The sequence below is a fragment of the Medicago truncatula genome, chromosome 3, assembly GCF_003473485.1.
Source record: "Medicago truncatula cultivar Jemalong A17 chromosome 3, MtrunA17r5.0-ANR, whole genome shotgun sequence".
Classification (NCBI taxonomy): Eukaryota; Viridiplantae; Streptophyta; class Magnoliopsida; order Fabales; family Fabaceae; genus Medicago; species Medicago truncatula.
This window is the reverse complement of record NC_053044.1, coordinates 6,027,716-6,044,210: the sequence shown is the minus strand read 5'-3', so window position 1 is coordinate 6,044,210 and position 16,495 is coordinate 6,027,716. Positions and strand designations below refer to the sequence as shown.

General features: G+C 35.2%; 1 protein-coding gene across 1 annotated transcript; it reads right to left on the bottom strand.

Moving 5' to 3' along the window:
- Positions 1–10,948: 10,948 nt before the first annotated feature.
- LOC11422296 (adenylate isopentenyltransferase 5, chloroplastic) lies at positions 10,949–11,860 on the bottom strand. Its single transcript, XM_003598680.1, has one exon. It carries the CDS (start codon positions 11,858–11,860, stop codon positions 10,949–10,951), a length of 912 nt encoding a protein of 303 aa, XP_003598728.1.
- Positions 11,861–16,495: the final 4,635 nt, after the last annotated feature.

Genomic DNA, 16,495 nt, shown 5'->3' with positions numbered 1-16,495 from the left:
CGTGCAATCTTTCCAGTAACAGCAGCTTTCTCAAAGATATACTTTATCGGATCCATTCTGGATATCAACCAAGTTGTATGATTCACCAAATAATGACGCAGGCGTTTGGCAGCCCAAGCTAGGGCACAACAAGTCTTCTCAAGCATTGTATACCGAGTTTCACAGTCGGTGAACTTCTTGCTCAGATAGTAGATAGCATGCTCTTTCTTTCCAGTTTCATCTTGTTGACCAAGCACGCATCCCATGGATTCATCAAATACTGCCAAATACATGATCAAAGGCCTTCCTTCCACGGGTGGGACAAGGATAGGTGGTTCCAGCAGGTAATTCTTGATGCTATCAAAAGCTTCTTGGCATTCATCGTTCCATACAATAGGCTGATTCTTGCTCAAGCAGTCGAGTGATCTCATATGGTACATCATCATCCTCTTCATCTTCGGCTTCATACACAGGGAATTCAAAATTTGGAGGAACCGTAGGATTACTGTGTTCAACGGGTTTATTATGGTTCAAACTGCATAGAATGGTTGAATGATTTTAGAAAATGGTTTTTTTTTTTTCTCTTTTATGCAGTTCTTTGAAATTGATAAGAAAAATAAAGATGTTTTGGTTTTTTCTGGTATTACCATTATTTCCAAGAAAAAAAGAAAAAAAAAAAATCACTAAAAAATAAAAGTCGTGAAAGAAACGACGATTTTTGTTAATAACGGCGATGCCGAAACAAACACGCCCTTCCAGAAATATCACTTTCGCTTCGGGCAGAGCGAGAGGATGGTTATTTTGAAAAACAAAACACTTAAGCAACAAGACACATTATTCGGAAACATGCATGATTGAATGAATGTTGATGGCATCACAATTTCTCGCAATGCCTCCTGGTATAACAAACATAGGCCTAGGACTACATCCAGTCGCCTCTTCAGTAATTGCATTGATAAACTCAGCACTGTAGAAGATTCATGTGGAGACTCCTGAAGTTGGGGAATATCCGAGACCCTCTTTATGCTTATTCTCAAGGAGTTGTATTAACTTGCCCCAGCCAGCAGCTTGTCCTTCTTGGATGTCATTGACAGTCAGATAATTGTCGTTCATCAGTTTCTGGATGTCATTCTGAACAACGTAGCAACCCCAAGGATTATGGAAGCATTCTGGGCAACTGGCATGATCATGGTCAAACAGAGAGGCTTGGCATAACTCGATGTGTAGTGGCACCAGAGGAGTTGCAACGTTACAAACGTCCGATCTGGGAGCTTCCTCATATACCTCAATCATGTTTACAGCAGCGTGATTCGGAAGAGGATTGTCGACGACATGAGGGACGTTGTTCTCAAAAGTCAGCTTCCCTTGATCAATGAGCTTCTTCACGATATACTTCAAAGCATAACACCCCTCGACATCATGACCTAAGGCACCTTGATGAAAGTCACATTTGAGATCAGACCTGAACCTTGGAGGCAACGGATCAGGTGGGGGCTTACCCTGTCTAGTTGTACAATGCCCTCTTTGGAGTAAAGTTGGAAGCAACTCAGCATATAACATCGGTATCGGAGGGAAAGTAGGTCTGGCTTGCTGATTTTGTTGTTGTTGTTGAACCGGCAACTGTTGTTTCATCTGTTGGGCGATTGCATTGACGGGCACTTGAGGTTGACCCGGTGGCAGAGGGTACTGATGATAGAATGGTGGAAAGAAGGGATGCTGAGAGTATTGCGCATACGTGTACGACGGAGGTAGCTGAGCAGCATTGATGTCCATGACCTGGAACGTGATCAGAAAGGTTTCGGGACAGATAGTTATTGGCAGATCTATCTCCCCAAGAATGTTCTTACGGGATCCGTCGAAGGCTTTAACCAGAAAGGTGCTCATTCCCAAGGGAGTTCCCCGATAGCTCAATCGATCCAGAGTGGCCGTTGTCTGAGGCAAGGTGGTATTGACAGAGACATGGTTCTTCCCAGGAATCTGGCCATTATTGACAGTACCAGAAACGCCAGCTGCAGTACTGGGAGTGAAGAACGGTGGAAGCCCATACGGAAACCCAGCTGTCATAGCAAAGCGAGCGTCTGCAGATGTGGTTGGGAGCACGCTTGTAGTCACCGGTGCAGCTGTGGCTATAGGGATAGCCGTAGCTGATTGTTCTTGAGCGGCTAGCAGAGCAGTCATGACATCATTAGCTTTAGCCAATTCCTCCCTTAGAGTGGCTAACTCGGTACGGAGCTGAGCGTTCTCTTCTTCCATAGCCTTTTTCCTTCTTCTGTACTCTCTGGTTCGATCGATTCTATCAGGTTCGTAGACCTTCTGAGCACGAGCCACTTTTCAAACTGTGGCAGAGGAACCAGGAAGTAGTGAACAATTGGAAGCCTTTGTGACCGATGTATGATGCATATGATGCATGATATGCAGATGCAAATGCAAAAACGACTCTTTTTAATGTCATCGAAGGACTTTTTAAACAAATTCGAAACATTGTAAACACTGTTAAACAAGCAAAATAAGGTTTTACAATGGTAAACTTATGAATACAAGTTCACACCTGCGGTGTCTTACAATGTTTCGATCTGTCTAAAACAATCTTCGATGTATGCGTGAAAAAAAACTTATGCATGAATGCATGTATGCATGGTTGTTTTGTTTAGTTACAAAGAACAAGGTGGGTTGAGATTCAAAGTAACAGGGCCACGGATGGACACGGCGTCCGGTGAACTAAGGCTTTGGATAGTAGTAACCAAGGTTCTAACACAGTTCCCAAACTGCAACCTCTCTCACATATATCATGGTAGTACAGGACGACACCCGTTCCATGATTATTTGTGAGAAGGTCTAGTTTGAGTGTAGTATCGCGTGACGACTAAAGTTTGAGACAACACTCAATTTAGCCACCGCACTACGTCCTAAAAAGGCTAGGATGGGTTTGGTAACTACGGTTCATAGCTTCGTCGAACAATTGAAAGTGAAGTGCCTAAGCATGACAACACACGCCGACAATATCACCTTCAAAATGTCTCAGCTATGTGAGATTGATCGCATAATCCAATACACGAGGCAACCCCCGGATCGAATTGTCGATTATATCTCTACCTAATCATAAGTTCACTCAGCCCGGGTATAGGACTTTTGATATTCTCACCCCACACGTTAAATGAAAGTAAACAAGTATTTACATATGTAAGCAATAAAACAAAGCGTAAATATAAACTAAGGAAAACTAGGCGCGACCCGCTAAAAAAAAGTCCCCAGTGAAGTCGCCATTTCTGTTATCATGGTTTTTGGGTGCCAAGCCATTAATTGGACTTGAACCTTTTGACCGTCGATATCTCTCTTTTTTCTTGGGAAGGGTAAAAGGAGAAAAACCCTTAAAAAGTTCTAGATTCGGGGGTCGTTTTCGCTACGGGAAGGTGTTAGGCACCCGGAGCGATTATGGTATTCCATAAGAACCGCTCTCCTAAGTCTATTTCTACGCTTTAATTTTATTGCTTATTTGTAAAAAAAGGGGAGGTATGATTAGTGAAGAATGGGGGTGAGAAGAAGCAGAATTTGATTTTTACTTCGGCTTGGATGAGTTTTGACTCATTGCCTACGTACCCTTTTAAGGGATCAAAACCGTTCGTAGTTCATTCTCAAAAATGGTTTTTGTTTTCGTTGGTTGATTTTAAGTTTGAAAAGAGATTTTGAAGAATAGAGATGAGAGGCCTCAAGGGCATAAGATTTGGAAAGTGTGAGGTGGAATTAGTCATTTTGCAAAAGTAAAGTCCAAGGAGGATTAGGATTTATTGAAAATTTTACTTAAGAAAATAAAAGGGAAAAGTTATTGGAGTTTTGACTCCATTTTATTTTTTTCTTAAAAGTTTTCAAGTGAGGTTATTTGCATGTCTTGGAAAAGTTGATTTTTTTTCTAAGTGTTTAAGCCTAAGCGCTTATCTAACCATACAATCCTATGCATACATCTAAGGTGAGTGTGTGCGTGCCAGTGCGTCATAGTGTCCATAGTCCATATTACAAAAATTCCCTAAATACATTCTATGGCCCCTTTGCCAAGCTACAAACCAATGGTAAAATATTACATCACCGAATGAATTACAATTTGCAAAAAAAGAAAACTAAACTAATGGAGACAATAGTGAAGATGGTGAAGTGCTATGAAGTGATCAATATGAAAGGAAATGTTAGTAGAAAATGGTAAAAAAAGAAAGAATATGGCATGAAGCGATGGAAGAAAGTACGGCATAAAACGGTAAAGTGACGATGAAAATAAGCCGGAAACATGTAATGAATAATGCACATGATGCAAGAACAAAACTCAACACATCAAAACAGTGACATATGCATAGCAAACAGTAGCAAAATTCATATGGAATAGTATGCAAATCAAACATGACGAACACGAACATTATGCACATGAAGTAACAGGTAAAAATGCGAGAAAAGTGACTTAAAATAGTAAAAACCCTTGACAAAACAACACTAAAATTTTTACCAACTTTTCCAAGCAAAATACCACTGAAAATTATCAAGAAAAATAGTAAAATGACATGGTAAATTTCTTGGAATTTATTGATAAAAATTAACATGAACAAAGGGTGCAAACAGCAGGCAAGTATGGTGCAAGTAGCAAAAAAGCAAAAAAAACGTAAAAGAAACTTGAGCCCAAACCAAAGCCCAAAACTACAAGGTCCAGATGCACAGGAACCACACGATTGATCCAGGATCCTGAAACCCTAGATCAAACGGCCAGGAATCAAAGGGGAATGGACCGGTTCTGGACCGGTCCGGTTCACTGGCTATAAAAGTGAAGGGGGACCGGTTTAAATCATTTCACACTTTCCTTTCTCTCTCTAAATTCTTCTCTCTTCTCTCATCTCCCACCTCTCTCTAACCTCGCCGCCGGCGAGGATGAAGCTACGGCGGAGACCTTGAAGGTCCGCCGGAAACTTCATCTTCTCCGGCGAGTTCATGCAGTTTCCGGTGAGTTCATGCAGTTTCCGGTGAAAAATTTCCAGAACTTAAAGATTTTTACGTCTTTTGATTCGTCCTTTAACCCTAAACACGAATCCAGCAATCATTTTCCCAAACACAGCTTGATGCGATGTAGATCTGAAAATTTCGTACGGTTTTGAAAATTGATTTTCTTTGATTTTTTGAAAGAAAAGGTTTAGATCTTCACGGATCTACATCGTTTCGTTGTTTACTGCTTCTCTGGTGCTTGTTCTTGTTTTCAAAACTTAGATCCTTACGGATCTAGGTTTCGTGCTTACGGTTACGGTTTTCTTTGAATTCTGGAAATTTTGGATCTGTTTTGCTTGCGTGATTTTTTTTACCGGTTTAAACTATGATTAACACTTCTTGAAAAGAGATTATGAGTTTTACCTAAGGTTCTGGTTGAAACCTTTAATGGAGGAAATCTTTGGAAAACTTTGATTCTGTTCTTGATGATTTTGATGATTTTGCTTGCTTTTGGACCGAAAATAAATCGGTTTACCGGTTCTGCTTCTTCATCTTCTCTGATTCTTCCTCTACTTCTCTCTCTGTGATTTCGTGTTTGAGCTTGCTTCAATACTCCTTGAATCTGCGTGAAAAATCCCTATGATCAGTGCTTGAGCTTGCTTCAATGTGAGCTCGCACTTTGAATTGTAGGAGAATTCTTCAATCCGGTGATGAAGATTCACACGAATCTCTGAGGATTGATGCGAAAATTGTTGATTCTGATGAATTTTTGAGTTTCTGGAAAACGGTTAGGGTTTTTTGTTCTTGGTGTTCTTGAGAAATTCTGAGAAATTTTCTGTTTCTGATCCAACTGAATGGAGAGAGAGAATCTGATTGTGTTTATGAGTTGGCGTGTGATTAATGGGTCTGTGTGGCACTGTACACCTTTTATAGCTTGACATGTGTGCTTCCGAACAAATGAGAAAGTGACACCTGGACCTGAAAAAAAAGAATGGCACGGCCTTGGACAAAAAATGAAATTTGGACCTTTCTGCAAAAATAAGAATTTTAAGGACTAAACTGCAATTAACCAAAAAGGACTGAAATGTAAATTGGAAAGAAAATTGGACTGGGATGCAATTTTGGACCTCTTTGGGGACCAAAATGTAAAATAAAATAAAAAAATAAAATTGGAATAAAATTGGTAACCTGACAAAACGTAAAGTGAAACTAAAATAAAATTGACAAAACGGACTAAAACGAACCAACGGCCTAAATGAGGTACTTCAAAGTAACCTCTCTATGCCAAAATTTTGTGTGAAATGACCAAAATGCCCCTAGGGCTAAAAATGACCTAAACAGATTGAAATTGACTTAACACTGACTCAGACGCAAGTTTGAAATGAATTTAACAGGGTTTACTGATGAAATGTTAAAAAACAATCTGAAAAGACTCAGAGACAGTCACAAGGATGAAAATGGGTCCCACTGCAGGAAATGACCAAAATACCCTTCTGTATGACTTTTTTGCAAATTTTGAAATAAACTGTAGAAAAAGCAATGTAATGATTCAGAGACACTTTTGAATGCCTTACAAGACAAGTAAAGACATTTTGAAAAGTTTTATGCAAGAAAAACATAGGTAAAATTGTGATGGAAAATACTGCGAGGCAGAGACAAATTGAACTGTGCAGTTGAAATTTGATAACTGACAAAGTTTGAAATGAAATTGGGCCCAGTATTTTTAGGTCCAAAAATAGGGTATAACACCTGGTGTGTATTTTTCGTCGCAATTGTAGCAGAGGTTTTTGTCTCGACGGGCTTGAAGTTCAGCTGGTGATAATCGTTTGATGGGTGTAGGGGGTTTTGGTGGTGTAACTGATAAGGTAAGACGAAAGGAAGTTGAGGATGGTGGTGTTGTGGTGGTGTTTGGGTTTGAAGGGTAGGCGTATTTGGGTTTGGAAGGAACAGAACGATCTAGGATCTTCTCTTCTTGTAACTTGGCTAGGCTGATGGCTTGTGTCAAAGTCATGGGTTGAAAAGCTTGAACTTCTCTCCGGATCTCAGGTTTGAGTCCATAAACAAAGCAGCTAAGGTAAAAATTGGGGGGAAGGCCAATGATTCTGTTTGCTAAGGTTTCAAATTGGCTTTGATAAGCATTGACAGTAGTAGTTTGACACAATTTAAAAAGTTCACCTTGTGGGTCTTTGTAGAGTGAAGGAGCGAACCTGGATTCCAAAGCAAGGAGAAATCCGGACCAGGATGGCAATTGGGAATTCGAGTGCATCCATTGAAACCATGTTAAAGCTTCACCCTCCATATAAAACGAAGCTATGCGGAGGCGTTGGTCTTCTGGTGTTCGATGAAAATCGAAGAACTGAGTTATCTTGAAGATCCATCCCGGTGCGTCGGTTCCGTCGAAGCGTGGAATGTCGAGTTTCATGGCGGTTGTTGAGAGTGGTGTAATGTCAGGTCCGGTTGGAGTGAATCCAAGAGGACCGAATCGGTTTCGCCATTGATTCATTTCGGTGGTGAGGGTTAGGATTTGTTCATGGAATTGTTGTTGGCTAAGAAGGATACGTTGGAGAAGGTCATCTTTGGGAGGTGAGGACATGGTTAACAAATGAAAGCACCAATTGTAAGATGGTGAATTTGTTAAGCAGAACAAGATCAGAGAATAAGGAAAAGGAAAAAGAAGTAATAACTAAAAACAACTTTCTTCAATACTCATCTGTTTTATTTATTGGGTCAATAATACATTATATAGTCCTTTCCCTTTGTTAGAGAAAGAGCATATTCTAACAGACTGGCACACTAGTACTATTGAAGCCTTATTTTAACAGATGTGACTATGACTCATCCTATTCTAGATCCTTCCTTGGATGATTAGCTGTCTTAGCCGTTTTCCTTGTTTTCCCTTCATTGGTGACATAGTCCTTGAGCCACTTGGGTTGGACTTTGTTCCTTTTGGACCAGCCTTGTGGACTGGGCTCATCTATTGCTGGCCCATAATCTATCTCTTCATCACTCTGGTTCATCACACAAACATAGTTGATTCGTCGTAACAGTGAGTTGATGACGATTATCACTTATTTTAATTATCGTTATTATTGATATTTTGGTTATTTTATAAGTTAAAGTATTTATAAAAAATGGGGAACACACCCTTTCAATATTTTTCTTGTTGTTGAAATTATGTTTAAGGTCGTGAATATTAATATGGTCTCTATTTGGATTTATCTATGACTTATTGATTAAAATGATTTGAAAATAGAGGTTTGATTGCATATACTATGACATGAGTTTTGAGATATGGAGAAATACGGTTTTGAGAGATATGTTTTTGGGAATTTTCGATATTAATATATACTCACTTTGACGCTACTTATGATTTATAAAGTTTTGGATTTGAAATGGAGATTTGATTGCATATATTTTGTGCACTAGTTTTGATATGTTCTAAAGCATGGTTTTGGAATTGTGTTTTTTTTTTTTTTTTTTTTTTTTCAAAGATGTTGGTATTAATATTTATTCGATGTGGATTTGATTTGGATTTACTTATGACTACAAGTGGTAGATTTTCAATTGAATTTTGATGAACGTATGTTGATATAAGTTTCGTTATGTTGCGAAATATGGTTTTAGACATGTGTTTTAAGAATGAGGTTTTGAAAATTACGATTATAATGACGACGACCTAGGTGCACCTAGTATGTGACTTCGATTAGGTAGTTACTCCATTAGATGGAGCCGCCCCAATGGAAAGGCCGCCATTAGGAGGAGAGGGCTATCAATGAGATGTAAACTCCCTAATTGAAAATGTTTACACTTTGTTTTGAGTCGAGAGAAAAGAGCTATCCGTTAGATGGAGCCGCCCCATAGGAAGGCCACCATTAGGAGGAGAGGGCTATCAACGAGATGGAGCTAGTTCTCGATTCACCCATTTGGTTATTTTCATTAAAGTTGGATTTCAATACTTTCTATAAAGTTGATTATTTTGGTGTTATTAAACTGAATGTGATTTTATATTCTATTTGAAGTTGATTGTTTTCACTAAACGGAGTTTTCTATAATTTCTTTAAAAGCATCCATTAAGATTTTCATCAATGTATTTTTAAAGGCTTGTAACTTTATTTTCACCTCTTTATGATGTTGGATTTTTTTTGAATTATTCTTACTTGATTGAAAATATTTATACATGTGTAAATTTCAGGCGTATAAACGATTGCGGATTAATATCATTTTATACGGTTACCATTTTTGTAAATTGACAATAGATTTGATAAAGTAAATGATCGTGCCCTTGTGTGTTTCCCTTCTAGTTGGTGGTGATTGTTGTCTCCTCACTAAGTCTTTATTACTTACCCCTTCTTCTTACATTTTTCAGATTCAAAGTCAAGTGCGTAGAAAGCTTGTAGCAGAGTTAAAGATCTGTCAACGTCATTCTTTTGGTAGGTCTCCTCTATGTATAAACTGAATGGTTGATGTATCTGCAGCTATTGGTAGTCGACAAATGTTTTGTTTTGAGTTGTATAAACATCTAGTTATGTCACTTTGGGATTCTGCTGATAATACAAGTATATAGACAGGATTCATATCTTGGAAAGTATTCAAAATATAGAGAATACTTTGTCAAAATTTCAGTGTATATCATTCTAAGTGAAAGTCAGTTTGAAAATTGTTTAAATTATAGTTTGTCAAGGGTCGTCAATAGGCTTGCCGGACTAGGATGTCTTAGTTCGAGCGCCGGTCACGATATTGAATTTTGGGTCGTGACAGATGAGTTCTGAAAGTAATATAGAACATATATAAGAACCAGTATCTGAAATTCACCCTCCGGCTCTTTGTAACGTCCCGGATTTTGATCCAAGACATTACTTTAAAATTATATATTTAAAAAAAAATATTTGAGTGAAACTAATAGAAAGATAAACTGTTAAAAATAAATCAATAGAAAATTACTCCTTAATAATAGAATTCAAAAGTATTTTAAAAGTTATAAATACAACTTAATGAAAATTAATCTTCTTTTACATTGAAAAATCCAATTTGCCCACGAGTATGCTTCAATCACACATCAAGCTCATATTTTATCTTAGGTACCTACAACATTATATTAATGTAAGGGTCAATTTCCTTATCCAAATTGGTTCATACTCAAAGCACAAGAAACAATGCTCTAAAATAGATAGTATAAAATCTTCTCGATCAAAAAGAAATAAAAATACACAAGCCATAGTTTAAGAAAAGAACTCAAATGAAATTATGTATAAGATGCATTATATGCTCTTAAGTAATACATGATCCGGATATAAACAAGTCACAAAGGCTAAACAAGCTACAAAGACTAACAAGCCACGAAGGCTAAAACGAGCCACAAAGGCGTGAGGGTGTATGATAGAAGGAGGACAAGATCAATTGATTTGACTATAAAAAACTTTACAAGATCAATTGATTTGATCAAATCACGTTAACATTCACTAGTCAACCTTCACAAATCTGGTAACAACGAGGGAAAATGGAAAAAGATGGCCTAGCGCATTAAAGTAATTAATGTGTCAACCTTCAATAGTCTATCTTAAAAACTCATTTTTTTCTTCTCTTAAATCCCTCTTCATTTGAATTATTTCTTCTCTTAAAACTTCCAAATATTCTTCCTCAAAGTTAAATTCAAAATATACTATATTCATTCTAAAATTAAAATTAGAGGTTTTAAAGAAGGAAATATACTATATTCAATATTATAATATTTATTCATAAAACTACAATTAATTACAAGAAGAAAAATTACATACGCAAGTATAATTTCATTCTTGTCAACAATTCTTAATTTTGTGTCAAAAAACAATGAACTGATTTTGCATAATTTTTTGAGGTTAGTTTTATGCATTACTTATTACAATAGATGACGAAATCTGAAACCCACCCAACTGGAATTTATTCCCAGAGAAAAATAAGAAAACAAAGATAATGTAGTTCTTATACCCAAATGAAAATAATTAAGAAAAAAAAATGTAACTTTAGACCCAATGTATCAAACACCATTCGGTGTGTGTTTCCCATTTCCATTTGAATGTTTGGCTTTTCTGAATCCATGGCTTGTCCCCTCTAGGAATCTCTTTACTATTTTCATGCTTGGCTTAATCACAATCTCTTGATGCAAATGTTGATAATCTTCACCCCTTAAAATAGCTTCAAAGACTTCTGTAGAATCAATTTTGTTTATCATCGATCCAAACTTAGCAGCCATATTTTGGATCTTTGACAATTGATTTTCAGCCAATATGAAGGTGTTTTGTTTGGTTTTTCTAATCGATTCTTGTAATATCTTTTCCTTTTGAGCATCATCTACACCTTTTTTCATTTCCATTTCAAAATAAGAATCGAGCTCAGGAACCCCAATTGCCCTTCTAATTCCTTTTGTGTTATCTGCTCCAGGTACAAAAAAGTCTCTTATCTCATCTACCATCCCTACCGCAACCATTTCATCAACTCTTTTGTCCAAATATGGAAACAGAATAGGCAAAGACACATCTAGCCAAATAAAAGAGCAATCATATTTTGAATGAAATGCAATAGTTGGATCCTCGAGTAATTTTTTAAGATAAGAATTTGACCCTCCTACAATAATAGGTAGGTGTCCATTTTGAGTTATGAGGTCTAAAGCCTCAAGCACGTGCTTGCAAAAATCATCCATAGTGAAATCATAATCAGGATCATCGATTATGCCTAATATATGGTGTGGAATTGAACAACGTTCAGATTTCTGTACCTTATTGGTGACAATGTCAAGGCCTTTATAAACTTGAATTTTGTCTGAATTGATGATCTCTGAAGGGAATTGAGTTCCTAAGTTGATGGAAAGTTTAGTCTTCCCAGTTCCCGTTGTACCCATTACAAACAAAACCTTCTTCTTATTTGTTAAGGTTGAGGTAGTCAAAGCCATGAGATTTTTTTGATGTAAAATCTGAAGAAAAAACAACACATAAAACGTAATTAAAAAACAGTAAATTTAAAATAAACTTAAACTATTGAATCGTAATGTATTATTTCTATGAATCTACTTAGTAAGGGAGTGAGTTATACTAAGAAGAGGTTTGATATATAATATGTGAGAAAAGTTGCTCTCTGTATTTTTTGTTGTTGTGATGAGTGAAGTAAACTTAACTATGCTATATAATACTCCTGAGGAAAAAGTTTTAAAAAATTATTGTTATATAGAAACAATTAAATATTAATTGGTAATGCAGTCAAAAAGATTCAAAAATAATATTATTATTTTTGGTAAAGAAGAAATAACATTATATACCTGCTATAAATGTGATTATAACCATATATTTAATTTTGTATACCAACTTTATATATATAATTTGATATATTTCCTTTAAAAAAATTGTGTTAAATTCAGTCAATGATCATACAAAAAAAATAAAATGTTGCCTATTTTGCAATGCATGATATCTTTTTTGAAGATGTTTTGAATTTTTTTATCAAATGTAGAATACATAAAAAAGTCCTCTTTCTATGAGTAAAGAAAGTAATTTTATATATGAGTAAAAAACAGAATCGTTTTTAATTAAGGAAGACCAATCGTAGCCGTCCCCGTGAGCTTAGCTCAGTTGGTAAGACAATGCATAATATATGCAAGGTTTGAGGTTCGAACCTGGACACCACAAAAAAAAAAAAAAAAGAGGCCAGTTGTAGCTGAAAATTTTATTGTCAATCCAATAAATATATTTCATAAATTAATATGTTAAATAAATTATGAAAAACAGAAATTTTATTATGTTAATTCATTTAAGGAAAACAAGTTTTGACTTGACCTATGTAATTAATATATGACATATGCAGGACAGGTCCCTTGAATTTAATGCTTGGGGTAAATCCAGAAAATTATGCCCCAAAAAAAGATGACAATGCTTTTAAAATTATTTTAATGTAATCCTTTTTCCATTTTTATTATTAATAATTTATTCATAATCGAAGGTTTGTTAAAAAAATTCAATTGAAATCAAAACGAGGCTGTATAATTTTACAACAAGAAAAATATGTTGTTTTTGTCGGTTAAAAAAGATGTTTTGGGACAATTCTAACAGTCGCGATTGAACATTTGTGACGATTGGGTAACCTTCGAGGATATACAGTGTCGCTAAGTCATATGATGACGGTTCAAGTAACCTTCGTTACAACTATCATACAAAATATTGCGATTGTTTGTACAAAGTGTTTTTTGTTTTTGCTTGAAAGGATCTTATAAGCATTTGCAATGGTTCAAACCATCTCAAATATCTGTTTTTGATTTGGTTTTATGACATTTATTATTAAATTAAAATTGATAGTTTATTAAATCACAATCAATCTTAAATTTAAATGAAAAATATTGATAAATACTTTTTTTTTTATAGAATATTGATAAATATTTAAAAAGCAAAAAAAAAAAATATTACAAAACTATAAATGACTAAAATTGATAAAAACTATAAACTGAGTGTTAGAAAGTGAATTCTCTCTTCGTTTATGAGCCATCTTTGCGCTTTAAAATGGTTTCTTCATGGGAAGTGTTGTGAAGCCACACCTCATACTCACATGTTTTGCAGAAACCACAAGATTCACGACTAGTTCTATCTGGTGCTTGTTGTTTGAGATGATTTCAGTTTTATGTATAAATAGCTTATGCGGTTTATTGGTTGGTGGATAAATTCATTAGTTGTTACCAGGGATGGATCCAGAAATTTCAGAAAGTAGGGTCAAGATCGTTTGTCATAAATATTTATACAAAGATATCTAAAACCATAACCATTAAAATGATAATGTCATTACCATTAAGCAAAACGGTGAAAATTACAAAAAAAGTATATGACTATATCAAAAAACTAAATACACGAAGAATTACAATTGCCCACTTCGTGACGTCATATTTTAAAAACGTTGTAAGATTTTTTCATTTTCAACACTATCAAATATACCACTCTCAATCTATGTTACCAAACAATCATTCAAAACTAATCTCCCATACGGTTGCGCATTTGATTCTTCACAAAACTTATAGCAGAGGAACTCCTTTCAACAGTTGCGTAGCCAAAGGTAAAAGTAATGTTAACTCCAATACAAGCACAAGCAAGACATAATAAAAATTGGGGAAAAAAAATACTAAACCTAATAATGCAATATAAGTCAAAAATTGGGAAAAAAAATTAAATCTCAATAATATAATAGAATTAGAAGACAAAAATAAAGATAAAGGTAACAACTTACAGGGGATTAATGTTTATTAACAAAATAACAACAACAACTCCACCTTACAGAGGATCAAAAACGCATAAGAAATAAGGAAAGGTAGAAAAGGTTTAATTATTTTTTGATATTGTGATTGAGAATTGAGATTGACATATTGGTGTGGTGTGGAACTTGAAGTGAATCGCTACAGCTGCCTACCTACAGTAACATAAGGTTTTTGCAATTGCTATTGCACGACAGGCACTCATCTTTTTATCAGTGAGTTTGTGACCACTACTTTTTTCTTAATATTTTTTTCAATGTGTAAAGTAAAAGTAGTATTACTATTTATAACATATATAATATAATAGTTTATATTGTTTATCTCAAGTGTATAAATTGAGTCATGTGTGAGCAATCTAAAAAATTAAAGTGGGGTCAAACATATAAAAATATGGTATTATTGGTTAAAAAAATTGACAAAGAGTGGGGTCAGCTAACCCCAAATACTTCTACTTACATTCGTGCCTAGTTGTTACTTACTAAGAAATTAGAGAAAAATTGAGATTACTATTCTTTTGCTTGAGATATTTCTCTTCGTATTATTGTATATTTGGTTTTGATTAACTAGCCTCTAATATTCTCTATTTAATTTGCAAAAGGAAACGAAGTTATAAACTGAGGCTTATGTCCTTTTGAATTTGATAGAGTAAGGGTAATTGTAAAAACTACAGAGTCTTGTTGTGTTCTTCAAGTCTTCAACTCATTATATAGTGAAGGAATTGAGAGACGTTGGAGAGGTTCCAACACATTAAGAGTCCTTGAGAAGCTTTCAAACTTAGACATTGGAATATTGCATGATATTGTAACATCCTTGAACCCTACAAACAATATTTAATGCAAATAAACAGTTATTTCATAATGTTCAAGATGCTACTCCATCATTTTCTCAAAACATGCATAATTTGGATTTCATAAAAACTTGTAGCGGAATAAAAACAACATCTCAAATATCTCCGATAATCCAGACATGAACAACATGTCTCAAATCTCATATATACATCAACAACAGAGTTCTCAGCATAATCCAAAAGTCCATAAAAATCAAAACTCTCAACACGTCCTAATCAGAACCTAATCATAGACTCCAAGCAATAAGGAAAACGAGGAAGCTCCAAGCTAAGGATTGGGTACTCACGTCGTCACAAGCGTCCTGATCCTACAAGTCTACACCATTTTTCAATGGTGAGGCGTTCAACTAAACAACCACTGTGGGGTAAGATAACGTCCACAAAAATAGATATAAGCACACATATATCATTCTAGGATTTCAAGTATCATGCATATATGTACATATTCATCGTTCCTAGAATACTAACATCATACATATGTTATCTTCATTCAATCATAACATCATAAGTCAACAAATATTCTCATAATCATCAATAGGTCATCACATTATTCTCAAATCGACAACATCATCATAAGTGTAAAAATATCACCAAGCAAATATATCAAGTACACAACGTCACGTCAATTCACATAATTCACCAAAGTCACACAATCAAGTATGATACATTTTTACACAATCCATCTACATGTAATGCTCTAGTCATGACTCTACATGCATGTGGTACCATTTGAATATCGGAGATATTTTACCGAATGATATCCCACCGTTTATGTAATTGAATGATTCAGTTTTATTTTACCAAATTATTCCCCACCGTACGTATCCCACCAATTACACAACATGACTATGAATGCATGGACTTCAACTTAAAGATAGAAAGTGGTACTGTTCATTGTATTTTGTTACATAGACAAGGTATGCTTAAATACATGTAATGGTATGAAATCACTATCCTAAAATCATGCTAATTGTAATTACAGTAATTGCTATAGTAATGTAGAATAATATACAATAAATGTATTGACCATATCATAGAAATCAAGTCATGATCCTTAATAATGATTTGTGGGATTCCGACTTTCTCAAACTCTTAAGACTGGACAATGCATGCATAGGTCACAACACATCATTATATAATTTACACATATATCCCCTCATTAACCCACCATTTTCATCATCAAATAATTACATCCATACATCCACAATTCATCATCATCAAACAATCATCAGCTTCACCTAAACCATCATCAAGCATTTATCACATGAAGAAGCAACAATCGTTCGTTTAGCACAATTTGCATTTAAAGACGATTAAGCACTTTCACCTAGCAAATCTACATTTCAAGAACAATTTTCATAACGAAGCTAACCATCATTCATCTTCAAAAAAATAGTACATAATCATTCTTATGTTATCATGGAATAATTTAATAGTTTCGAAAGTCCGTCTAT